At 44.1% G+C, this 27,668-nt stretch overlaps 1 protein-coding gene across 2 annotated transcripts in view; it reads right to left on the reverse strand.

Annotated features, from left to right (window-relative positions):
• The window catches only part of DNAH14 (dynein axonemal heavy chain 14), a 461,040-nt gene that overhangs the window by 350,845 nt on the left and 82,527 nt on the right, over window positions 1-27,668 (reverse strand). For both annotated transcript variants that reach the window (XM_029593090.1, XM_029593089.1), the window contains exons 17-23: window positions 21,748-22,095; window positions 19,858-20,199; window positions 18,853-19,255; window positions 16,978-17,168; window positions 7,942-8,187; window positions 4,878-4,999; window positions 3,761-3,932 (exon numbers count right to left, since the gene is read on the reverse strand). In XM_029593090.1, the coding sequence (XP_029448950.1) occupies window positions 3,761-3,932; window positions 4,878-4,999; window positions 7,942-8,187; window positions 16,978-17,168; window positions 18,853-19,255; window positions 19,858-20,199; window positions 21,748-22,095 (1,824 nt within the window). The remainder of the gene's footprint in view (window positions 1-3,760; window positions 3,933-4,877; window positions 5,000-7,941; window positions 8,188-16,977; window positions 17,169-18,852; window positions 19,256-19,857; window positions 20,200-21,747; window positions 22,096-27,668) is intronic.

The raw sequence follows: 27,668 nt of genomic DNA on the forward strand, positions 1-27,668 counted from the left end.
CAATTCTGGAGCCCAATACCAGCTGCAATTCTTCCCCCACTGAGTTTAATGGCAAACAAAAAAAATGAATCAAATGAAAACACACATTTTTTTTGTTGTTGTTTTGAAATTAAAGAAATGAATTTGAGTCCCCACAAAACTAATGGACAAAATGAAATTACATTTTTTTTTCTTCTGCACATCCTTACTGAGAGCCTGCCAGTATTACCAGAACATCAGACTTCACCAGATCACTTTTCATTTCACAGCAGTCGTTAAATAATGCTCACCAAGCAGGCTATGGCACTTTTTTCATTTCAATAACAAAATGGCTCTAAATTAAGACAAAGAAAAGAATTCTAGAAGAAGAAGGGAAAATCTAAAGTCAACAAACAAACAAACAAACAAACATCTTGCCAAACACAAATGCTCCACAATCAAGATCACCAATAAAAAATAAAAATAAAAAAAACCTTGCAAACAACATAAGATATTTACCACATTGCACACTGCCACACTGCAAATTAATGTAAAATAAGTGTTGGAGGTGGGGGTGGGGAAGGAAAAACCTAGGAAAAGGTAAGGAAAATAAAGTCAGAAAATTATAACACCACATGACTAGAATATGTGATGTGAGCTTATTCAAAAATGTAATGAAATTTCCTGAGCTGTCAGTTTATTTCAGATATAATAATGTAATAATTAAAATGAAATGCTTATACTTTATAGCACTATGCACCATTAGAGGAATCAAATAACTCCCTCCATATCTTTCCTGGGCTCCCTCCTCCTCACTGAAATTCCTTAGGGAAGGTAATCATAGAACAGTCCACAAAGCGGTGAAGTCTTGAATGGAATGGCTGTGCACAGTCCTCTGAAGTCCTTGGCACGGCGTGTGGCAAAGGTCAAAAAAGCAAATATAATATTACAGATTATTAGGAAAGGAATGGAAAATAAAACAGAGGAGATCATATCGCCTCTGTATCTCTCCGTGGTGCGGACCTCATCTTGAGTACCGTGTGCCGTTCTGGTCGCCCATCTCAGGAAAGACGTAACAGAATTAGAAAAGGTGCAAAGAAGGGCAAGCAAAACGATAAAGGGGCTGGAACGATTCCCCTATGAGGAAAGGCTGAAGAGGTTAAGGCTTTTCAGCTGAGGAAGAGACAGCGGAGAGGAGATATGAGAGATCTACAAAATCATGAGTGGGGTGGAAAGGGTAAACAGGGAATGGTTCTTTACCCTTTCAGATAATACTAGGTCTTGGGGAGACTCCATGAAGCTAATAGGTAGGATATTAAAAAAAAAAAAAAAAAAAAAAAATATATATATATATATATATATATATATATATATATAGGTAGGATATATATATATATATATATATATATATATATATATATAGGTAGGATATATATATAGATATATATATATATATATATATATATATATATATATAGGTAGGATATTAAAAAAAAAAAAAAAAATATATATATATATATATATATATATATATATATTGGAGAAAGTATTTTCCACTTAGTGCCTAATTAAGCTGCAGAATTTGTTGCCAGAGGATGTAGTGAAAGCAGTTAGCATCACCAAGTTTATAAAGGGTTTAGACAAGTTCCTGGAAGAAACGTTCATAAATCATTATTAGCCATGTAGTTTTGAGAAAGCCACTGCCTATCCTGGGTATGAGCAAGAAGGATTGGATCTTTGCTGCGCCGTTCACCCGGTATGGCTGAACAACCTACCCTGCCTTCCCCTTCCCAATAACCTCACCATCCATATCCAGATCAGCCTTTCTTCATTTCTTTATTCAGTGCATGAAACAGGCACAGCAACTTTATTTAACAATGATACATAAACTGCAAATGGAAATGGAACCACAACATAATCTGGGGGCAATCTGAAGACGGCGAAGCAACGTGACAAGGCGATAGCTGGAGCTAGAAGAACGCTGGGCTGCACAGAGAGAGGAATAACCAGCAGGAATAAGGAGGTGATGATGCCCTTTTACAGGTCCTTGGCGAGGCCTCGTCTGGAGTACTGTGTTCAAGTTCTGGAGTCTATACCTCAAAAAGGAGAGAGACAGGATGGAGGCGGTCCAGAGAAGGGCAACCAAAATGGTGTGGGGTCTGTATCAGAAGACCTATGAGGAGAGACTGAAGGATATGAGTTTGTACACCCTGGAAGACAGGAGGTGCAGGGGGGGGATGTGATACAGACCTTCAGATACCTGAAAGGTTTTAATGATGCACAAACTTCAAACCTTTTCCGTTGGAAAGGAAACAGTAGAACTCTGGGTCACGAAATGAAATTCCAGGGGGGATGACTCAGAACCAAGGTCAGGAAATATTTCTTCACGGAGAAGGGTGGTGGATGCCTGGAGAATGCCCTTCCAGAGGAGGTGGTGAAGATAAAAACAGTCAAAGAATTCAAAGGGGATTCCTAAAGGCTGGAGGACGGAAATGGGTGCATGGGGCGGTAAACCTGCTCGGTAGCAGTTACAATCCTTAACAGCATGCATGGGGTTAATTACGCGTAACCAATAAGCCTTGATGGTTTTGCTGCAACTGCCATTTTTCCCTGTTTGAGATTTTTCACTGTATGCGATTATGTTTTTGTAAAAATATTTTGAAATAATTTTTTTCATGCTTGTTAAGTATGTTTGTGGCATCTCCCAGTGTTTTACTGTCGACTACACCGATGTTAATATTTTGGTACCTTCGACGTTGTGGCACCGTAGATTGCTGCAACTGCCACATCGCTCTCCGCTTTGATGGCCTGGAGGGGGAAGGGGAATTGGATTCAGACCACAATCAACTTGTTTCCCCAATTTTTACAGTACGGGCTGCTGATGCGCAGATATACGGAGGGAGGGGGGGGGGGAAGCACAGGTCTACTTCTACTGCCAAGTCCAAAAGCAAAGCACGTTCAGGCCACATTGCCTGAATTTTCAAGAAGGCTCCTCCCCATAGTGAAAATCTTACTATGTTAGTATATAAGGCTTGAGGGTAGCCTGCACGGAGCGGCAGCTGCTACCCTTAACGGCATTCACGGAGCGGGAAGCTGCCGAGCAACCGCCTCACTAGTTGTGAGATTAGTTAGAAAGTTTGAAGGTGCTCGGGATATGTGGGGGGGGGAACAGCGAAGGGTGAGAGCAGGTAACACAGTGACACAGCAATGAGGGCAGGAAAAACACCAAAACGGTCCCGCCCAGTCTGCCCAGCAAGCGTCTTACGGGAGCAACCGCCGCTCCGTGCAGGGCAGTAAATATTAAAATTCAAAACCAAAGCGACTGTCAAACCCGGAGCAAAGTTACTGCTGGCAACGTTTTTGCAGGGGTGAGCAGGCTCCCTGGTAATTCACGCAACGCTGCCTGCTGCTGCTGCATGATCCTGCTTTGCTTTTGTCCTTGGGCCGCAGAAGCAGTCCTGCGCTCTTTCCCCAATGTCCGCTTATCAGTCACCCGGAGCATAAAAGTCGCGGCTCAGCGTCGGCTGCCGCCTGAATCCAATTCCCCCTTTTCTCCCCCCCCCCCCCACTCCAATCCCCATGCCTTCCGTTAGGGGCGGCAGCTGCGAGGCTATATTTAAAATGAGGAATGAAAAGCAACTTTTGGGGGGAAACCCGTTTCAGGAAATCCACTTCCCGTCGTTTAACTAAAGGTGGAAGTCGGAAAGCTGCTGGGATAGGGGTCACTGACAAGAATTAAGGGATGGATCTAGCAATGCATCGCTAGTACAGTTTTGTTTGTTGTTGTTGTTGTTTTTTTTACCTCAAGGCATTTCTGTATTTTCTCCAGATGTGCGTTGCTGGTCTGAAGCATCTCAAGGAGTCCTGCAGTCGTAGCTGCTCTCAGAGCATTGGGTCTCTCCGCTGTGCGGATCATTATCTCTTGCCAGGCGTTATCCACCTGGGAGAAAAGTTTTGCCTCTGCTGGAAGCTGCCTAATAACAGAAAGGAAGCCATCAAAAAGCAAACGCAAGGCACAGAAACATGAAATAATTCAATATCCCAAATATGTCTGTCAAGAATACGTATCTAGTGCACAATGTGGAAAGAAAAAGGTTTGCTGGATTTTTTTTTTTTTTATTATTTCTCCTTTCAGCCCTGTAGTTTCTACATTTCTGGCCCAATTAGAACTGGGCTGGAAGACCCCTATTTTTATATTCTCTCTCTGCCCCCAACCCAACTTTCTAATTCCAGTCATCCCAGCAACAGCTCTCAGCCAAGGGTCACCCAGCCCCTCCCTTTGTGGTGCGTACTGCGATCCCTAAATCTGGCCACTAGGTGACACCATTGAGAAGGTCAGGAACTTCCTTCCTCCCAGCGGCTATAAGGGCTGTCTCCACCTGACCTGCGAATCGAAACCAGGTCCTCTGCACAGCAGCCCCCAGCACTACCAATGAGCCGACCCAATTTCTGGATTTATTTTTTTTTTTTTTTGAGAGAGCTTTGCCCTTGTTTGCATACCCAAAACAGACAAATCCAGCTGTAGACAATGGCTTGCCAAATGAATCACCAAAGCAGAAATATATATTTAGCTACCGGAATGCCCAAATAGATCCCATTTTCAAATTAATCTAGAAATGAACTGAAAGTTTAACACCTGAATTAAAGATAAAACAGGATAGCTCTGATATCTTTATGGGGGGGGGGGGGTGGGGGGGGTGTCTGGAAACATGCACAGGATTTGTAGAAATTGATCTACTGGGCAAACATCAAAGCATGGAATTCAGCAAAGTCTCTCAAAATATGCCCACATCAATAACCTCAATATTAGCCTGACACATGAAACACCTGGACGCGTTCCAAGAAATTAACCTACGGGAAGTCAATACATTTACACTTCTTGTCAGAACTACCAGCTCGACACACAGTCACTTACACACCTTTGGATGTCTGGAACACAAAAGATCTGCTCGAGATAAAGCCAGTTCCTCTGACAAGTCATCCATTCCTCCAGAGTGCGAGAGAAGAGATTCAGCTTACGATCCCATTCGTCCACAGTATCCTTTCAAGGAAAGAGAATACGGTACATGAAACCAGAAGCACTCGTGAGATGGATCAGTACAGTTCTTCTGGGCTCAGATTCAAATTAAGCAGGAAACTAAATACTCCAAACACAGGGCGAGACAGAAGTGGGAAGCAGCCTCAGTAAATCAAGCCTCACAACTAGGATCTGGGCACAGGAATTCAAAGGGCGATCTTCAGCCACATGTTGCCCGACGAGGAGCGTTTCATGCAGTAGAAATGTTTGCAGCAACCAATCAAATTGGGAAATTTGGACTCTCCCGAAGTGTAATGTACCCCAGGTCAGTCAATACACAACCAGATCAGGGGATAATTTTATAATAAGCCGTACAAACTGGCGGGCTGTTATGTGCCCAGGTTACATCAATTTTCAAAGCAAACGCATATATGTTAAGTTCACCTGGAAGATCATCCCAGCGGCTATTTGGTGCGCGTTGCATTGTCGAGAGAATTTACAAGTATAATATTTTAAAGTCAAAATGCATGCGCGTAAGTCCCAGCTCCGGCCAGGCTCCTCTCACCTATGCACATAATTGTACGCACATACAGCGTGTATGCCTGTAGCTTTACTTGTGTACTGGTAGCAAAATTGGCCATTTATGCAGGCACGGCACAACTTTACCCTTGGAAATTTCTTTGAAAATTACAAACTTGTGTGTTGTACTTAAATTTGTTTTGGCAGCTTAACACGTTCTGTAACAACACTGCCAATAAAGTCATGTCAGCATCGTTGCATTATCTTCGATCACAATGGAAATGATTTACTAATCTTTTCTAATTTATTGATTTATAAAATGTCTGCATTGCGTTCCAGACCATACAGTAGGCCTCCTTTGTCTTTCTTAGGGACCACAAGGTGGTATTTCAGTAAACTAATCGTATTCCAGCCTTCACAACTTGATCCCTCCCTGTTAACGCTGCGGTGCTGTAATCTGTCATTCCCTGTACTCCTTCTCTTCCATGTTTTAATTCAAAATGCAAATCTTTCTCTCACCTGATGCTTTTTTTTTCTTTTTTAACCAGCTCCTTCTCAATATCTCTTTTGCTGCCTTATCTTCTCAGTTTAAATTTCAGATTCGCCATAATCTTACCCTGTCAGCAAATCCTGAATAGCCTTTTTTCTCGCCCTGGCTCTTGCTTTTGGTTCTGCCATTTCTAGAGCTTTAGATTGCTGGATGTGCTTTGGCTTCTCCTGTATGGATCTGTACTATCTGCCTTGGTTAAAACCGTGCAATAAATAATTTAAACATTCAGACAAGATAGATTTGGTCCCCAGACCAGCACCAAAGAGATTCTGCATGATTAACATAGCCGAAGATCTGAAGGTCTTTGACGTGTGCCCTTTTTTTTTCACAATAATGAGAGGGAGATGGACCTAAATGTGCCATGCTTTGCAGACCTTCAAAGCAAATGGTTACCTAGATTCAAGCTTTTGGCGGGGAAAAGCATTTTTCTCAGCAGGATCCTCCAAGCCGGAGCTGTATCTATGGCATGCAAAGTAATTTCTGTCATGTCCAGTGCTTCAGATAGAAATCCTTCTGAATAAATACTTCTAAGCACATCCTGCTTCTAATTTTGAGTGATTCGTACCCTCCTGAGCATTAATACCCTTGGTGATAATACAGATAATATTGATAAGTCCTGTTATTGGCACAAGCAAGCTACGCTTTTCTTTCCTCTAAAAGTAAAAAAAATCTATCGTTAATATTTGCCATCCATGTAGCCCAGTCACGTTTTTGGGGGACCTTTCATGGGCATGATCTTTCTATAACTATTACATAATTTGGAGCAGGAGCCTTTTGGACATCATCAGGTAATTCAGCTACCATCATGGTGCACTATATTAATTCAATGTCAAAATTAAAAATAAAATATCGGACATGATGTCTGTTGCATAAGGTACAAAATTCAGCAGCTTGGTAAGGTGGCTTTTGGTAGAGAAATATCTTTTGATTTTTCTCATTTTTGTTTTATGTGGCATGGCTCTACCTCTGTTTGGGACTTTGCTTTCATGATAGTGAGCTGGCGGAGGGGGTAAGGGACCCCTGGATGGAGGCTGTCTTCCGCAACACTGGGGAATCGGGGGGGGGGGGGGGGACGAGGGAGGTGGGAGAGCCCACAGCCTACAAAGCCTCTATGTGAATGTCACTTCTGCTATATGCCTGCTGTGCTATTGTCTGCTTGCTCCTCTCTGTCGTTATACTACTGATTATTTTGGAAATATGATGTGGTACTGTGCAGAAGCCATCCTGTTTGATGAAATTAAAGGTAAAACAGGGAAGATGCTTTTCAGCAAGGCCTTTACGGTGGAGAGGAAGTAGTTTTGATGAGCTAGAGAGTTGAACGGTCTACCTTCATACTGGCAGTGTCGGAATCTGCTAAGTAATATTAAGCAGATGGAGGATTTAAGAAGTCGGGCTGATTTTGCACATAGGAAAGCCTTTCTTGTGATTTGGAAACGTTATATTCAAAATTTGCCTGCATGAGTCCGGAGTAAGATTCTAAACACTTCGTAGGTATACGTTTGGGTGGGTGTGGAAGACGTGGGGGTCCGATTTGCTTTGGATAGAAGGACAGAAAGGGGGAGTAGGTTGTCTGAAGGAGAGGAAGGTGTGATGATTTTGGGTGGAGACCTGGGAAGTAACAGAGGTTTATTCATGATATAATTCGTATGCGCAGCAGGGAGAGATTATTGAGAGTGCTTAATTTTGTGTTTTATTCTCTAATACTATAAATAGGCGGTGTCTGGAAGTGGTACCTGATGGGACGGGTGAGGGGGATTATTAAGCATAAACTGTAACACGATAGTGTTCCTTGGTGTGCATAAGGACCAAAATGTACACTGGGTACTTATTTGTATCAATGTTTTCTTTACTGAAATAAAAAGTTTGTTGACAGATAAATACTGCACGTGAGCTTTACCTTGATAGGCCCAACATATCGAGATCCCTCAATTATAGAAACCATGATCTGACACTCCTCTAACTGAGCCACTATTTCTTCTGATGATGCAATGATCATAACATTGGACGCCTCAGACTGGTGCACGACCAACTGGAAATCTGTTCTATTCCAGATGTCAATGATCTTTTTCAGCATTGCTTCAAGGGTAGCTTCATTGGTAGCTCTGATTGATACGTCACTTATTTTAGCTTCGTGCTGAAATATCTGCAATGGAAATGTGAACGATAAAAAAAATAATACTTAGATCAAAATAACACCTGGCTGGGCTAACCAGAGTAAGATAAGTTTTAGCATGTATATTCATCAATTGATTAGTCACATTAGTAAAGATCATGAAAAAATGGAAGCAATTCTGGATATTTCTACACACAGAACAGAAAAATTTGCACAAACCATCATATTATAGTGGATAAATACTCAGCAATGTATAAAAGTAAAAATATCTGAACCTGATACACCACCAAACTGAAATTGGACACAATATTTACTCATGCACTTATTTATTTAAAATATGTATATGCCACATAAGCCAATGTACTAGGGGGCTTACAGTAAAACACAGTAAAACAGATCTCCTGTAATTCATAACAGATTCACAGCTGGACCTCTTTACATAACTGAAGCACCGTCCATAAAGGTCTAAAAAGTGCAGGGCTCAAATCTGAAAATGCAGATCATGGGAGTCATTGTAATAAAAGCCCAAGGGTTTTCAGTTGTTTCTTGCAAGTGGTAAAACATGGCTCCTTCTGAAGCTCTTCAGGTAAGGAAGTCCAAAACAGAGGGGCAGCCACTGCAAAAGCCTTTTTACAGAATTCTGCGAGCTGGACTGACCACCTAGATGAGATGCCAGGCAGGCGCGGAGGAGGCCAACCAGCCTTACAACCCTAACTGGGCTGTAGATTTTCATTAGCAAGCTAATGCACAATGGGTGTCGTTACTGAGCGCTTTATGTATTAAGATGAGGATTTTGAACTTTATTCTCCGCTGGATGGACTGTGGAATAATATATTAATTACGGTCAGTGCCAGTTAACACCTGCATGGCCACATTTTGAATCATTAAGATGTTTTTGTTTTTTTTTTGTTTTCAAAAGAGGAAAGCAGTTGAATATCCGGGACATTTTCTCCCCATCCCCTTTCCTACTCTCTGTTTGGCATCCTGCCCCTCTCCCATATCTCTTCCAGTTTCCTCTCTCCTACCAATCATATCTGTCCACCTTAATGAGCATATCCGGTCTTTCCGGAAAACACCTCTGCAGAATTCTCTCCTTTCCACTGTGGCTCATGTTTCCTCTTCGTTTTCTAGCTACAATAAAAGCCCCGTGCACGGGGACTGGGGGAATAATCCATGCTGGTTAATCGGAAAATGCAAGTTATCCGAGAGTGACCTGCTTCCTGCTCCAGGAAACAGCATGAGAGGGGATGATGCAGGAGTGAACAGAGCACAGTGCAGAGCTGAGAAAAGCTACGGTGTTCCCTAATGTCGATTTCCATTCTGTGTAAACCTTCTTGGGAACAGTAAATACATAAATAAAAGAGAGCCCTGCTGCTAGATGCCGGTTAGTTGACCTTTCCAGTTGGTCAGCTGTCTAAAAATCACCCTCCTTCATTGCAGCTAAGGGAATGCATGCTGTTCCAATAAAGTGCATATTTTGTTATGTTCTTTTCTTTTATTCACATCTATTTATTAGTGAACATAAAACAAATTACAGCTATGGCATGAAAGTAATAGTTTCTGTACACCTCGTGCCTAGGTAAGGATACAAACATTGCAATAATCACAATTATGATATCATAATATAGAAACCGACATCAAAAACACAGTAAACTCCCTCCCACACTCAATTCCCACCCCGCAACAGTGATTAAAGAAACATAAGAGACAATGTCATTACAATAAACAGACAAGAATTAAGAAGTCACTAACTCAAGTCATTGAAAGTGTGAATTCGAGCCCTAGATGTGAGCATATCCACGTATGGGAACCAAATTTGTAAAAATTTCTGATTTACGTCGGGGAGACCTCAATTTATCACTTAACGTCTCCAACAGAGCTGAAGAAAACAAAGCATTCCTCCAGTATGTAAAACTATATGTACGCTCTGCCCTCCAGAAATAGAGTATCATCTTTGTCCCCCAACAGAAAACCTTTTCTAATGCGTTGTCTTCTATATTTATTACAGAAAGGAATAACAGAGAAATCTTCAAACAAGATCAAGGCAGGAGTGTCCGGTATCACCAGTCATATATATTCAATTTTAGTCCTGGCCCTGGGAGAATTTTGCGCTACTGCGGAGTGCAGACTTTGCGCAGAATACTCCCCTGTGCAGAATTACCATTTTCTGCGCAGAACTGCCAAATTCTGCACAGAAAATAGCAGAAGACACCCTGGCATGCCACGAACGGAACGCGTCTCGCATGAGCCACGGGACACGCTCCATTCGCGGCAAAAATGAAGGCCCGGGCACGTCGTTCGCGGCGAAAATTGAAAGCCCCCGTGTGCCGCGAACGGCATGCCCGGGCCTTCATCTTCGCCACAAACGGAGCGCATCCTGCGGCACACGCGGGACGCGCTCCGTTCGCAGCATGCCGGTGAGAGAGAATGTGTGTGTGGGGGAGGGGAGGGTGAAAGAGAACAGGAGGGTGTGAGAGAGAGCATGGGAGGTAAGAGAGGGGGTGGGGGAATGCTTGAGTGTTGGTTTCATAGAGAGGGAGCCTATAATAGGTGAGAGGGTATGGGGGAGGGGAGGGTGAGAGAAAGCATGGGAGGTAAGAGAGGGGGGCTGGGGGAGATGCTTGAGTGTGGATCTCAGAGAGAGGGAGTCTATATGAGGGGAGGGGAGGATGACAGAGAGCAGGAGGGTGTGAGAGCATGGGAGGTAAGAGAGGGGGGCTGTGGGGGATGCTTGAGTGTGGATCTCAGAGAGAGGGAGCCAATCTGAAGAGATTGTGAAGGAGTGTGTATGTGTGTGAGAGATTGGGAGCGCATGTGTATGAAAAAGGGATTGTGTGTAGGTGATGGTGCTAGCCTGTGTGAAGGGATTGTGTATGTGTGAGACAGAGCCTGTGTGAACGGGTGTGTGAGAGAGAGACATAGGTAGCCTGTGTGAGGATGTATGTGTGAGAGAGAAAGGGAGCTTGTGTGGAAGTGTATGCAAGAGAGAGGGCCCTGTATGATGGGATGTGTGTGCGCGCGAGAGAGAGAGAGTGAGGGAGCCTGTATGAGGGAGTGTGTATGTGTATTAGAGAGAGAGAGCATGTATGTGAGAGAGGGAAGGACAGAGGGAGCCTGTGTGAGGAGCAGTACTGAGAACAGGGTCAAACTCAGGGACTGGCAATAGAGTGGAAGGGGTTGAGCCTAGAGGTGGAGGGGAGAGACACTGGCAGGTGGAGGAGTTTGGGCCTGAGAGGGCAAAGTGGCCAGGGGAGGAGGGAGAGCGAGTGGAAGGGACACTTACAGTGAATGTCTAGGGAAATTCTGCTCAAAATATTTAAAATTCTGCATCCTTAAGTAATAACGTTTTTCTGTATTAATTTAAAATGTAATTACTTAAAGACTATCATGTAAATTGTGTAATTTTGACCAATACAAAGTTTGCAGAATTTTGCAGAACTTTAAATTTTTTTGCGCAGAATTCCCCCAGGAGTAATATTCAAACCCAGCACCAAAACCTTTGTCTAAGTGTGCAGAAGGAAAAGGTGTAAGAACATAAGAAAATGCCATACTGGGTCAGACCAAGGGTCCATCAAGCCCAGCATCCTGTTTCCAACAGTGGCCAATCCAGGCCATAAGAACCTGGCAAGTACCCAAAAAAGTTCCAGAAAGATTAGCTCATTTCAAACATAAATCATTATCTGTTAACTGAGCCAAAAAAAGCTCTATGTTGAGAAATATGAAAATGTATAAGGAATTTTTATTGAGTCTCCCGTAATAATACATTGGTAGACAATGAGTTAATAGAAGTAGAACAGTGAGAAAATGTGGGGTTTTTTTAACGATAATGTAAATTGTAAATCTTGGGGCCAAGCATGTAATAAAAACTGATAATCAACTGGTGTGACCGTTCATTGTATAAATTTGTGAAGACCTGATAACGTGGATCTAGATAGGTCTGACACATCAAATAGATCTAAGATGGATGCCCACAGTTCAGAATGTAGTGCCTTTAAGTCCAAACTCCTTACATAGTGTCTAGCTTGTAAATATCCATAAAAGCCAGATCTCAACAAACTATATGGGTCCTGTAAAAGTGGAAAGGGACAAAGCCCACCCGAGGGAGTCCAATAATTGGTGTATTATCAAGAGACCCTTATTATCCCAGATGGAAAAGACATTCTGGTTCATGCCCAGCAGAAATTGCTTGTTATCTACCAGAGGTAAGAAAGGGGAAATAAAATACTGAATATGTAAATGAGACAAAACCACTTCCAATTTTCAGCAAAGGAAGAACCAAAATACTATATCTAGTTTCTTTCGAAAGAATCCCCAGTGGAGCATGCAGTGCATATCTTAGCGAAAAAGGCTTTAATAGAGCAGATTCAACTGACAATGGAGTATAGTAGGAAATGGACATTATTCAATCTCCGATATATTGGAAGAGAGCCTCCCTATTGTAAAATTTCAGATTAGGGAACCCCAAGCCACCTTGCATCCAAGGCTTTAACAATGTATTCATAGCAATAAATGGTTTACTGTTTGGCCAGAGGCACTTCCTAAATTGTTTAAAAAGTGTTCGTCAACTGAACGAGAAAGGAAAATAGGTATCACAGAAAAAAATACAATCATTTAGGTAGTAATAACATCTTAAATAAATGAATTTTGCCCAACAGAGATATAGGGAAAGAAAGCCAATTTTTCAAAGTGCCATCTGTAATACAGAGAAGATGACATAAATAAATGTCCAGAATAGTATGTGGATTCTTGTCAAGAAAAATTTCTAGATATTTAAATGAGTCTGCAAATCACTTCAAAAAAAAGATACCAGGCCTTTAAGAAGGACCAAAGGAATGGGTAGGTAGAGCCTCTGATTTATCTAAGTTGATAGAAAGTCCAGATAACTCTCCATATTTCTGGAATTCCAAAATAAAAGTAGATATTTTTAACCGCACTGAGAGGAGCTGTTACTTATCGGGGGAGGAAAAGTACGAGTGTAGATTGTATTTTCAAATCTTCATACTAAATTTTCTATCAAACTTCTGCCCATAGAAAAAGCAAAGGAATGCTGGTAGTGGCCAAGATCACTCTAGAGAGCAGCGATTCCAAAAGAAGGGGCTACTTTTCTCACAGTACCAGGTGGGTGGGAGGTGTACCGGTTTCTTTTTGAGGAGGAGAGGGAGAGATGGAGCACTTAGGGCCATTTACAGAGGAAATGGGGAGGCCAACCAGCTGAGACCAATATTTTTTTTAATGCTTTTGGAGGGGTTGGGGGGGGGGGCGGCTGCTTGGTAACACAAGAGCTTTTGTGAAATATTGGGGGTAATGGGGGGGGGGGATAGACTGCAGACCCGCAAAATCTTTTTTTTTTTTTTTTTTTTAACTCAGTACCACTTAACCAGACATCTTTTGAATATATCTGGTGTCGTGGCAAAATTGTCTGGCCACACAAGGCTGGATAACGTTAAAACCTAACCAGTTATTTTCAAACGTAGCCGGTTTCAAGGTTTCCAGCTACATGTAGCAGGAGAACTATAGGCAAGTATATTCAGCAGCGCGTTTATCCCACTGAATATCTGTAACAAGTTATCCATCTAATTTTAGCCGGACAACTTGTCTGTTTACCGGCATACTGAATATTGGTCTCTTTGCCAACTATGTGGAGTAGGTTCTTCATCCTTTGTATAGGTGTAGGGAGGTATCTCATGTTTACCAATGAAACACCAAATAATTATAATAGCCAAGTACAGACCAAATTCTGACAGGCCCCAAAAAGGCATGGTCACAGCAAGAGAAGGAACTTTGCCCAGGTGAACTTTAAAACCTTGTCTCTGTGAAAAATGAAGAGGCCTGGTCCTGATACACTGGAGAAATTAGGGAAGCTAACCAAATTGGTAGTGCGGTAATAATGGGGGACTTCAATTACCCCAATATTGACTGGGTAAATGTATCATCGGGACACGCTAGAGAGATAACGTTCCTGGATGGAATAAATGATAGCTTTATGGAGCAATTGGTTCAGGAACCGACGAGAGAGGGAGCAATTTTAAATCTAATTCTCAGTGGAGCACAGGACTTGATGAGAGAAGTAACGGTGGTGGGGCCACTTGGCAATAGTGATCATAACATGGTCAAATTTGAATTAATGACTGGAAGAGGAACAGTATGCAAATCCACGGCTCTCGTGCTAAACTTTCAAAAGGGAAACTTTGATAAAATTAGAAAAACTGTTAGAAAAAAACTGAAAGGAGCAGCTACAAAAGTAAAAAATGTGCAAGAGGCATGGTCATAGTTAAAAAATAGCATTCTAGAAGCACAGTCCAGATGTATTCCACACATTAAGAAAGGTGGAAAGAAGGCAAAACGATTACTGGCATGGTTAAAAGGGGAGGTGAAAGAAGCTATTTTAGCCAAAAGATCTTCATTCAAAAATTGGAAGAAGGATCCAACAGAAGAAAATAGGATAATACATAAACGTTGGCAAGTTAAATGTAAGACATTGATAAGACAGGCTAAGAGAGAATTTGAAAAGAAGTTGGCCGTAGAGGCAAAAACTCACAGTAAAAACTTTTAAAAATATATCCGAACCAGAAAGCCTGTAAGGGAGTCAGTTGGACCGTTAGATGATCGAGGGGTTAAAGGGGCACTTAGAGAAGATAAGGCCATCGCGGAAAGATTAAATGATTTCTTTGCTTCGGTGTTTACTGAAGAGGATGTTGGGGAGGTACCCGTACTGAAGAAGGTTTTCATGGGCAATGATTCAGATGGACTGAATCAAATCACGGTGAACCTAGAAGATGTGGTAGACCTGATTGACAAACTGAAAAGTAGTAAATCACCTGGACCGGATGGTATACACCCCAGAGTTCTAAAGGAACTAAAATATGAAATTTCAGACCTATTAGTAAAAATTTTTAACTTATTAAAATCATCCATTGTACCTGAAGACTGGAGGATAGCTAATGTAACCCCAATATTTAAAAAGGGCTCCAGGGATGATCCGGGAAACTACAGACCAATTAGCCTGACTTCAGTGCTAGGAAAAATAGTGAAAAGTGTTCTAAACATCAAAATCACAGAACATATAGAAAGACATGGTTTAATGGAACAAAGTCAGCATGGCTTTACCCAAGGCAAGTCTTGCCTCACAAATCTGCTTCACTTTTTTGAAGGAGTTAATAAACATGTGGATAAAGGTGAACCAGTAGATGTAGTATACTTGGATTTTCAGAAGACGTTTGACAAAGTTCCTCATGAGAGGCTTCTAGGAAAAGTAAAAAGTCATGGGATAGGTGGTGATGTCCTTTCGTGGATTGCAAACTGGCTAAAAGACAGGAACAGAGAGTAGGATTAAATGGACAATTTTCTCAGTGGAAGGGAGTGGGCAGCGGAGTGCCTCAGGGATCTGTATTGGGACCCTTACTTTTCATTATATTTATAAATGATCTGGAAAGAAATACGACGAGTGAGATAATCAAATTTGCAGATGATACAAAATTGTTCAGAGTAGTTAAATCACAAGCAGATTGTGATAAATTGCAGGAAGACCTTGTAAGACTGGAAAATTGGGCATCAAAATGGCAGATGAAATTTAATGTGGATATGTGCAAGGTGATGCACATAGGGAAAAATAACCCATGCTATAGTTACACAATGTTAGGTTCCATATTAGGTGCTACAACCCAAGAAAGAGATCTAGGCGTCATAGTGGATAACACATTGAAATCGTCGGTTCAGTGTGCTGCGGCAGTCAAAAAAGCAAACAGAATGTTGGGAATTATTAGAAAGGGAAAAACGGAAAATGTCATAATGCCTCTGTCACGGCTTTCAGTTTTTGCAAAATATTGAACAAGTACCGAACTGACTGGAGCATCTTCTTATCTGCAGTATCCAACAATCTTTCTGTCTTTTCCAGGAGGTGTACTGGAATGTGTTATAGTCTTCTTTGCTTTCACTAAGGACACTCAGACTTCATATCTGGGTTGTAATAATGAAGGTTTCTGTACTCTGTGCCTCCAAAACCTGTATCCTTAGGAGACAACGTCCTGAAGAGGTGGCGGCATGGCTGGGAGCTCCAGGAACCACCATTCTTACCTGGCTTTTCCTGGCAGCCCTGCAGAGCCCAGTGCCTTCCTCCATATTGCTTGCACTGCTCTCCACAGTGGCTGAAAACTCCTTATGGCAGCGCTACCACAGTCTCCCTCCCCGTCTTCGGTCCAAGTGGGCCCCACCATCACAACCAGCACTAATGCCACCAATGCAGGACACAGGTGGGCTTGCTCCGGCACGCCACACCCATGCCATTCTGTTTTGCTGCTACTTGCAGTTCTGACTTCAGGTAATCTTTTGCTGGAAAAGCGTGAGAAAAATAAATGAATATGATGATGATGATGAGAGTATCTGAGCTGGCGGCAGTAGCAGAACGCGCTCCCAATGCTGCCACTGAAAGGACAGATCAAGCTCCTTCTACCACTGCTGCTGCGAGCCAGATCAAGGAAGATCCGCTGTTGCTGCCAAGGTCGCACCCAGCACTCAGGTCATAGTTTGACAGTACAAATACCGGGAGTTTGTGTTTCCCTATCTAGTGAAACGTCATCTTGCTGTGAGACATCAATGCTTTACCTACCTGCACAACAAAGATTCTATTTGTTGGATGCCCCACCTGACTGAAAATCAAGGCAAGTATTTTCCTAACTGGATATTATGATCTTGTCCCTTTTTCTGACCGCAAGCTTGCTATTGCAGCATTTTGGCTTAGGGACACTTACTTTGTTCATGAAAAAAGAAAAACAGAATCGGTATTCTTCTCAAATGTTTTAACTAAATTTAATAAAGACTCACCTTGAGTTCCAGAAGGTTACCCAGGGTGAAATTTTTATCCTTGATAATTGTTCGTCCAATAGTATATTGTATAACATCCCAATGTCTTGGCTGAAGGCAGGGGTTTCGCAAAGCCACAATAATAGGCAGGCCGTGTTTAAAATCTATGATCGATTGCTTTAGAGATGCTACAATATCATTTTCTGGTAAACCTAGAGACATCAGGAGTACAAAGCAAGTCTGTTACGTATCCCACCTATGTCGTATGCACAGACAGATTGTTAACATTTCTTTATGAATAGGGGAGAATATTGTCTTTTAACAAGTTTTAGAAATATAACAATAGCATAACAGTGCTGTGTATAACTAGTAGCACTTTAGAAATAAGTAGTAGTAGTAGTAGTAGTAGTAATAGCAGTAACAATCTGTGCTGTGTTGAATTTTTGTAAAATATACAATAAAATTAAAGCATATATATTTTTTGCTTGTATAAACTATATTTGTTATAAGTGCTATTAAATAATATCTCAGTACATGTTTAAAACGTTTGAACAAACACCGATTGTTGGTCAACAAAAGTAGGATTGATGATGAAAACTCTGGGAGTGTGAGTATTCTTAACTATACTTAACATTTTTTCAAAGTAATTAAACCTTTTGGTTCCACCTTTTTTTTGCTTTTGCGTTCAGCTGGCATGGAGGGCGAGAGCCAGGATGCAGGAAGGGTTGCTTATGCACACAGAGCTGGGTGTGCAGGTTACGCACTGACAGGGCTCTGGGAGGGTTTGAACCTTGGTGTGCACTTTTCTGCATCTGCACTGAGCTGCACAGAATTTTAGTGAATCATGTGTGAAAGCGTTGTTTTATGAGCAGACAAGTGTCTTGTGCAAAAAAAAAATAAATAAATTCATAGGTGGAAACTTCTGCAGTTCAATGAATTGACCTCACATTGAACATCACTACTCCTTAAGAGATTAATAAAGGACTAGCAATTATCAAGGACAGGCTAATGATCTAGTGGTTTTAATTCTCTACTACCCAGCAAGCAACAAGTTTAATTTCCATCTCAGTCTCTAGCCTCTTGAGTTGACTGACGTAACATGTGCTGTTAAATTAGAACTCGTATCCTGCCATCACTGACCTAAGGATACCACCAAAGTACTTGACTGTATGATATAGTAGGTATCCCCTATGAAGAAAAGCGAGAGAGGTTAGGGCTGTTTAGCTTGGAGAAGAGATGGCTGAGGGAGGATATTATAGAGGTCTACAAAATCATGAGAGGACTTGAACAGTAAATATGAAATGATTATTTACTCTTTTGGATAATAGAAGGACTCGTGCGCACTCCATGAAGTTAACAAGTAGCACATTTAAAACAAATCAGAGAAAATTCTTTTTCACTCAATGCACAGTTAAGCTCTGGAATTCATTGCCAGAGGATGTGGTTAAGGCAACTAGTGTAGCTGGGTTTTAAAAAGTTTTGGTTAAGCTCCTGGAGCAGAAGTCCATAAACTGCTATTAATCAATAGAGAATAGCCACTGCTTGTTGCTGGCATTATTTATTTATTTATTAGCTTTTTTTATACCGACAATTGTGGGTACATCATGGGTACAAAGTATGGGTGCATTAGTAGTATGGGATCTATTTAATGTTTGGGTACTTGCCAGGTACTTGTGACCTGGATTGGCCACTGTTGGAGACAGGATACTGGGCTTGATGACCCCTTGGTTTGACCCAGTATGGCACATTCTTATGTTCTAATGTAGAACAATAAGGAAAACACTGGAGGGACTATACGACTGATACTTATTGGGAAATGGACAGAAAGACATAAGGAGAGGAGATCATCAATTAAAAGAAAAGAAAAAAAGCTAAGTGATTATCATATGCTCATACCTTTTTCCAGCAGGTGTACTGTGTGAGTGAACCTGCTGACATCCCTCTGCATTGCATCCACGTCAAGATGCTCAAAGGGGGCGCGTTTCCACTCCACAGACAGCTTCCCCCATTCCTCCTTCGCCTCCCACAGCAGCTTTCGCAGTCCCAAGTCGCCCTCGATTTCGCCGACTTCCACGTTGAGGGCGCAAGCGCCTGCAAGAGCCGACCAATTTCTCTCTGCAAGCGAGACCTCAAGCGAAAAAGACCTCATCTCACTAACAGAGCTTCCAAACCGGTCCCGATAGCTCGAGTAGCTTCGGGCTTTTCTGGAAATAACTGAAAGCTCATCCAGGAGGTATTGGATCATCTCCTTCGCTAACCCTGGGAGGGTGTCTGCTCGAAGGAGGTCTGGATTTCTTACCTGAGAACAGTAATAAAAAAACAACAAACCCACAGAGCAACAATTGTAAAGAGGCCCACATTCAGAGGTCGCTCTTCCAAAGCTAATTACGTTTTTATATTTTGTACAAAATTAAATACCTCCCCCCCCCTCCCCCAACGAGCATACATTTTTCACTTTTATACTATCCTTAGTAAACATTTTAGGGCGAGTTACATTTGGAAATCATAAAATTGTTAAAAATGGCAAAAGGTAAGGCCATTCCAGTGGCTCAATGGTGGCTGCATGCACTGCCAGGCAGAGAATCTGGATTCAATTCCCAGAGCTTTTCCAGGGTAGTCGCTGGCGAAAACGGTGCCCCGGGCAGGAATGCTTTTTAGCAACCCCGCAGCCACCTTCCCTTTCTAGCTCAGACCGACTGAAAAAGCCGATGTGACACAACCCTCCCCCCTACTACTCCCCCCCCCCCCACCCTAGCTTGGCCCCCAGGACAATCGCGATGGCCCCAAGCAGCCATCCTGCTCCCCAGGCCAGCCCAAACTGCTGCAAAGGCCACCCATATTGCAGATATGCTAACTTTCTTTTTTGAAAGATCTGTTTTTTTTAGTTTAGAGAATGCATACTTTGTTCTTAAATTCCATAAGCTCAAAGTGCAAGTCGGAAATATAGCGGTCCAAATCCCCACTGAATTGAATGATATCCTTATCCTTCCTTGCTTCGCAGACGAGGATAGTTGATTTCAGATGCTGAAAAAGGGGAGCGAGAGTATGGTATAGAGCTAACTCTTCCAGAGGGATGCAGATGTTGTAGTCTCTTGCAACACAGTACAGCTGTATAATAATATTATACTCCCTCTCAAGTGACGGCATCTCAGAGGACATCTGACCCAGGAAGGTCAAGTGGTCAACAAATTCTTCCACCGTGGTCAGTTCTTTGTCCAGTTTCCGGAGTGCTTGATGTATAATCTGAAATCATTAAGACAGCTTTAGTTTGCCACTAAGCTATTTCATGCTTATCCAATTGCTGCTATTACAGCTTTGCATATTTCTCTTATTTCATGATTAGATTTTTGGGTGTCCACTTTAGGACACGGTATTTAAAATTAAGATCAAATCAGATTTCACATCAGCTTGGCCATCCAAGCAGTTCCAACTTTCAGAAAATGAAAGAAAACAAATTTTGTCAATTTGCAAGCATTCTTTAAGGACACGTAGAAAAATTCAGAACACAGTGCATCATTTTACTTAAACGATAAAATCTTTCTAACAAACGTTCTTGTAGCAAAAGATCCTATTTCTAAAAAATTATATATATATATATGCAAATACAAACATGTCAAATACACACACACATATCCCCATCCCCTCCAAACTCCCCCCCAAACATGGCCTACTGGGCTACATATACTGTAAGGCGGATTTTAAAAGCCCTACGCACGTAGGGGGGGGGGGGTGGTTACGCACGCCAGGCCTATTTTAAAAAGGCCCGGCGACGCACGTAAAGCCCTGGGACGTGTGTAGGGCTTGCGCGCGCAAGTTATAAAATCGGGTGTACAAGTGCACGCGCCGGGTAGCACACGCACATGTACGCTCACGCGCACCCTTTTAAATCTACCCCTAAGTGTAATCATGCTGACAGCTCCCGGCACATTAGTATTCATTTATTCACTAAACTCCTGTTGAAAAGACCATGCGCACGCATGCTATAAAATCGGGGGTTGGCGCGCACAAGGGGTACACTGCCTTCCCCCGTTCCCAACCCCCCACCCCACCTTCCCTTCCACTACCTCTCCCACCCTTTTCCCCCTACTTTTTCCTTTTTTCTCTTTTATTTCCAAACTTACTTCAGCCCTGGGGCAAATGACCGCTGTGCCGGGAACCTCTGACCCCGCCCCCAGGTCGCCTTTCCTTGCCCCTTTTTGTAAGCCCCAGGCCTTACATGTGTCCTGGGGCTTTATGCGTGTCGCCGAGCCTTTTCAAAATAGGCCTGGCGCGCGTAAACCCATTTACGCGCATAACCTTTTGAAAATCCGGCCCATAAAACGCCCTGCAGTAATCCATCTGGGAGATTACTAAAGCTCGAATCACCATTGCCAGGGTCAGCGGACTCCAGGTATGCTTTAAGCCATAAACTTCCAAATGATGCCCGAGTCGCTGTGGCAAGTTGGCCTCCCAGGTCCCACTAGGTCTGGCTAGGAGCAAGGGGCACATCATCAGTCCAAACACCTAGCCCATGGTCTGGTGCGCCTGATTTAACCATCTGCAACAGCTCCGGTTTACTAGGATTTAGTTTAATCTTGCTCTCCCATCATCAATTAGTAACCTCCGACATGCATTCCTTCAACTCGGCAAGGGTGGAAGTTTCCTTGCTCGCAGGGAAAGCAAATCTTTATCTCATCAGCACATAGGAAATATCGTAGTCCATAATGCTTGATGATATTATAAAGTGGTTTGATGTATATGTTGAAAAGGGTTTTAGGTTTGGAAACTGGTATAAATCTAGAGTGTGCTTACTTCCAATAGTTGCATGTTCTTCGCATGAGCTAAAGTAGGCAGGGATGAATGAATAAATTGGACTACGGCTTCAATGTGTGGCAGGCAATCCATCTGATACTCCATACTGAGCACCTTCATTATACGAACTCGCTTCTCAACGTTCATCCATTTTACATCCTGGACGTACTGTGTGTACTTGGCTAGGATGCTTCTGAAATCATTTGGCGACAACTGCGATTCTGTACCGGAAATCTTGATGTATACGCTTTGGGCTTCGTCCACCATTCTGCAGTACTGTCGAAAGTCTTTGCAATAAGATTCAACTTGTGTTACTGAAGCATTAATAATCAAATAAAGCTTTTTAATCTGTAGATATATAATGACAAGAAAGCATACATTTCAAATGTTATTTTCATGGCTAAAAATGATTTTATTAGCTTAATAGCAAAATATTTATTTCAACAGCAAACAGGATAGTTTTTTCCCCTAATAATTAACTAAAAAACAGAGAAATTAACTAACTAAGCTGTGAAACATTTAAAAAATATTAAATTATAATAAAAAGAAAATAGACTTTTTTTTTATTATTAAGAAGACATTGATATAAGAAGAAACACTTTCAGTTCCAAACTGGGGACTATCTTCAGGGCTACAGATGAAAGTAAAATTGGCTCTTACCTGCTAATTTTCTTTCCTGTAGAATCATGTATCAGTCCAGACATTGGGTTGAACCTCCTGTCCAGCAGATGGAGACAGAGAAAAACTGAAAGGGTATCCTATATCAGGACAGTGCTCACCCTGCGTCCCTTCAGTATAAACGTTATCAAAGCAAGAAAGGTAAAGTGAACCAGTAAAAGATCAAGCAAGTAACAACCATGTAACTTGAACTATCAACACTGTAAAGAACTGCTCTTACATGTATATCTATTTGTTAGATACTTCGGTGCCTTGAAGTTCTGAGAGGAAGTAACTGTATCCAAAATGCTGTGAATAACTAAAAGAAAAAACTTTGAGCGAACGAATCAGAAAGAAACCACAGACCGGGCGGGAGTCTGGACTGATCCGTGGTACAACAGGAATGAAAATTAGCAGGTAAGAACCAATTTTCCTTTCCCTGTACGTAGCCGGATCAGTTCAGACAGTGGGATGAACCAAAGCTAAATAGGGTGGGATCGAGGCAGTCCCACTCGAAGCACCAGCTGTCCAAAGGAACCAAACACTTGCGCCTGGACGTCGAGGCGATAATGATGAGCAAAAGTATGCAGAGACTTCCAAGTAGCCGCTTTGCAAATTTCTTGCGGAGAGACCGACTGACTCTCTGCCCAAGAAGTAGATTGTGCACGCAAAGAATGGGCCTTTAAGCCCTCTGGAATCGACCAGCCATGACAAAAATAAGCCGACGCAATGGCCTCCTTCAGCCTGCAAGCAATGGTAGCCTTGGAGGCCTTGTTTCCTTTATTTGGGCTGCTCCATAAGACAAAGAGATGATCAGAGATTCGAAATTCGTTTGTCACCTGTACGTATTGGAGTAGTACTCTCTTTACATCAAGACGCCGGAGGTCACCGCCCAGCATGCTCGCAATGTCTTCTGGAGAAAAGGCAGGGAGCTTCACTGACTGATTGACATGAAAGGAAGACATGACCTTTGGCAGGAAGGATGGTACTGTCTTGAGGGAAACACTTGAATCAGAAAAGCGAAGAAAAGACTCCCTACAAGACAAGGCTTGGAGCTCGGACACTCTCCTGGCCGAGCAAATAGAGACCAGAAATACTGTCTTAAGAGTGAGGTCTTTAAGAGTGGCCCACCGGAGGGGTTCGAAGGGTGCCTCGCAAAGGACTCAAAGCACCAAATTAAGGCTCCACAATGGACAAGTAGGCCGGACAGGTGGATTTAAATGTTTGGCCCCTTTGAGGAAGTGAATGACATACAGATGGGCTGCCACCGCATAACCATCAATACACCCTAAGAGGGAACCGAGGGCCGAAACCTGTATCTGCAGTGAATTGAAAGACAAACCTTTGGAGAGGCCAGACTGTAGGAATGAGAGGACTTTGGATACCGGAGCCTTGCGCACTGGGACTCCAGACTCGGCACACGCATTCTCAAAAACTCTCCATTCCCGGACGTAAGTGACAGAGGTAGAAGGCTTCCGTGCCCGCAAAAGAGTGGATACAACTTCCTCCTTATACCCTTTTTTCCTTAGTCACCGCTGCTCAAAAGCCAGGCCGCTAGACAAAAGTGATCCGCCTGATCGAAAAATACTGGTTCTTGGCGAAGCAGGTATGGGAGGTGATCGAGGTGAAGAGGACCGACTGTTGCGAGGTTCACAAGATCCGCAAACTACAGTCTCCAAGGCCACTCTGGCACCACAAGAATGACCGGTCCCTTGTGGAGTTCTATCCTTCTGAGGACCTTTCCCAACAGAGGCCAAGGTGGGAACACGTAGAGAAGAACGTCATGAGGCCAGGGAAGAACCAGGGCATCCACCCCTTCCGAGCAGTGCTCCCTTTTGTGGCTGAAAAACTTGGGAGCCTTTGTGTTGTTCAGAGTAGCCATCAGGTCTAAGTGAGGAACCCCCCACTGGCGCATCAGAAGAACCATCGCCTCTTCGGACAACTCCCACTCTCTGGGGTCTAGGTGTTGTCGGCTGAGGAAGTCCGCTTGAACATTCTCCTTCCCCGCAATGTGGGAGACTGCCAGACTCAGATGTCTCTCCACCCAGGAGAGCAGCTTGCTGGCCTCCAGAGCCACCAGACGACTCCTGGTGCCACCATGGCGATTGATGTAAGCTACTGTGGTGGCATTGTCTGAGAGGACCCGCACAGCTTTGTGACAGAGCAAGGGAATGTCTTGAGTGCCAGATGGACAGCTCAGGCCTCCAGATGATTGATGTGCCATTGGGATTGTACAGGAGACCATAGTCCTTGTGTAGACTGGTTCTGACACACCGCTCCCCAGCCGGAGAGGCTGGCATCCATCGTAACAATGATCCACTGGGGTGTCTCCAGAGGCATTCCTTTCAAGAGGTGAACGAGTGAAAGCCACCACTGCATGCTGGCAATGGTAGAGTCTAAGAGCGGTAGGGGTGTTCAGAACTCCTCCGAGACTGGCTTCCAGCGGGAGAGCAAAGCTTTCTGTAGAGGACGCATATGCGTAAACGCCCAAGGAAGCAAATCTATGGTGGAGGCCATCGAGCCGAGGACCTGAAGGTAGTCCCAGGCCGTGGGAACCGAGAGGGACAACAGATGTTGAACTTGATCCTTGAGCTTGAGCGCATGAGCCTCAGGTAACAAAACTTTGCCCATGCGGGTGTTGAAATGGGCTCCCAAGAATTCCAGGACCCGGGAGGGCTTGAGGTTGCTCTTGGAGAAGTTGACTATCCACCTGAGGGAGGAGAGAAACGTCAAGACTCTGTTGACTGCTGTGGCGCAAAGTTTCTCCGACTTGGCCCAAATGAGGCAGTCGTCCAGGTAAGGGTGGACCAGGATTCCCTCCCCACGGAGGGAGGCTGCCACCACTACCATGACCTTGGTGAATGTGCGTGGCGCAGTGGCCAGGCCAAACGGAAGTGCCCGGAATTGGAAGTGCTGCCCCAGGATGGAGAAGCGGAAATACTTCTGATGGTCATGGTGGATGGGGATATGCAGGTAGGCCTCCGTCAAGTCAAGAGAGGCCAGAAACTTGCCTGAGCGAACCGCCGCTATGACCGCTCGCAGGGTCTCCATTCAGAAATGGGGAACCCTGAGGGCCTGGTTGACACTCTTGAGGTCCAGGATTGGTTGGAAGGAGCCGTCCTTCTTTGGAACGATGAAGTAGATGGAATAACGGCTGGATCCCTGTTCCTCCAATGGCACAGGGAGTATGGCACCAAGCTCTTGTAGCCTGTCGAGAATCTGGCACACCACTGGACACTTCCGACTCCCGTAAGGAGAGATTAGAAAGCGGTCGGGGAGATCCTGAGAAAATTCTAAGGCGTAGCCTTTTTCGATCACTTCGAGGACCCACTGATCTGAAGTAATTTTGAACCATTCCTCAAGAAAAAGGGACAGACGTCCACCTAAGGTGGGAATGGAGGAATGGGCCGGCCGCATCTCATTGGGAGGACTTCGAGGCAGAACCCTGAGGTTGAGCATCTCGGAACGGATGTCGGCCACGAAAGGAATGAGACCAAGATTGGGATCTAGAAGAGGTGGATGTGGGTCTTTGGGCCGCCTCTCTCGACCTGTTGTATCTGTGCTGACCCCGGAATCAGGAGCGAGAAGGAAAAAAGGACTTGGATTGCCTAGGCGGTCCTCCGGCAGCTTATGAATCTTATTGTCCCCCAGAGATTTAATAAGTTGCTCCAGGTCCTCCCCAATGAGCAACTTACCCTTGAATGGGAGAGTGCCCAATTGTGCTTTAGAAGAGGAATCCGCTGCCCAATTACGAAGCCAGAGAAGACGTCTAGCGGACACTGCTAAAACCATAGCTCTGGCCTGCACCCTGAGGATATCATAGAGGGCATCCGCCCCATACACAATGGCGCCTTCCAGCTGCTCTGCCTGTTTCGCCTCTGCAGATGGGAGGTTCTGGGTGCTGAGTAGTTGTTGAACCCACCTGAGGATTGCCTGCTGCATGAGACAGCTACTGATTGTTGCCCAGACCCTGAGCAGCAAAACTTCAAATATTCGTTTGAGGTAGACTTCCAACTTGCGGTCCTGAAGATCCTTTAAAGCAGTTGATCCTACTACCGGAATCGTAGTTCTCTTCGTAACAGCAGAGACCGAAACGTCTACCTTGGGAATCCGGAGCATATCCAGAGATGGATCTGGAAGAGGGTAGAGCTTATCCATGGCCCTACCCACGCGAAGACCAGCCTCTGGTGTTTCCCATTCCCGTAGCAATATCTGCATCAGCATCGGATGAAAAGGGAAGGTGCGCGGGGGTGCCCTAAGGCCAGCCAGGACTGGGTCAACGTTGCCAGGACCCGAAGCAGTTGTGTTGTCTCCGGGGGTGCATCTAAGCCCAACTCGGCCACAACATGGGGTATAAGTGGGTCCAGCTCTTCATGCTGGAACAGGCGTAACTCCCTGGGGTTGTCCCCCTCTATTGGTGGGTTCAGGGCGAGGACATCGGCATCCGGGTCGGGGTCCGGTATCTGAGGGGGCGGATCAGCAGGGGCCGAGGGGACCAGGGCCCCTGGGACCACCCAAACCCGGTTCGCCCCTTGAGAATCAGGAGTCCTGGGTCCCTATGCAGCAGATGATCTGGGGACCTTAGCAGGCGGAGGGCAAGCAGGCAGTTGAGGATCTGGTGGGTCATCCTGCTGTAAAAGGCTGGCAACATAAGCCTTATGCATAAGTAAAACAAAATCAGCTGAAAACAGCCCCGGAAATTTCCCTGGCAGAAGAGGAGGGGGCTCAGCATGCAGAGGGTCAGGGCTGGCATCCTGGGGGTCCACAGGGCTCAAATCGGGGGGGGGGGGGGTGGAGTGTGGAAAAATAGGGTCCCTTCCCCCATCAAGCTCATTTTGCTCAGCGAGGTCTGGAGCCAAAATGGCCGCCGTTCCCGTGGTTTGCAGGACCGGGGCCATCCTTGCACCGCATCTGCCAGGCCAAGAGCAACTAGCTATTTATCCAGTGCAGAGGAGCCTTCCCCACTGGTCAAACAATGCGAAAATACTCCCTTCGCAGGAGAGCCTCAAGGCAGGCTCCCCACACGCTAAGCATCAAGCTGATTGAGGCATGGAGGGAGAGATGTGGGGAGGGCAGATCTGCTGCATGTAGAACGGCAAGAATCTCCAGTGCCTGGCTGAGAGCAGGGAAGAGAAATAATCAGATACCCGCTCCTCCCCCCGAAAGATTTATTATTTTTTCTTTTTATTTCGAATTTCTTCTATACCGATAACCGTTTGCACATCGTATTGGTTTACATACAACTAAGAACTATTGGGCAAGGC

Source organism: Rhinatrema bivittatum, chromosome 3 (assembly GCF_901001135.1).
Source record: "Rhinatrema bivittatum chromosome 3, aRhiBiv1.1, whole genome shotgun sequence".
NCBI lineage: Eukaryota > Metazoa > Chordata > Amphibia > Gymnophiona > Rhinatrematidae > Rhinatrema > Rhinatrema bivittatum.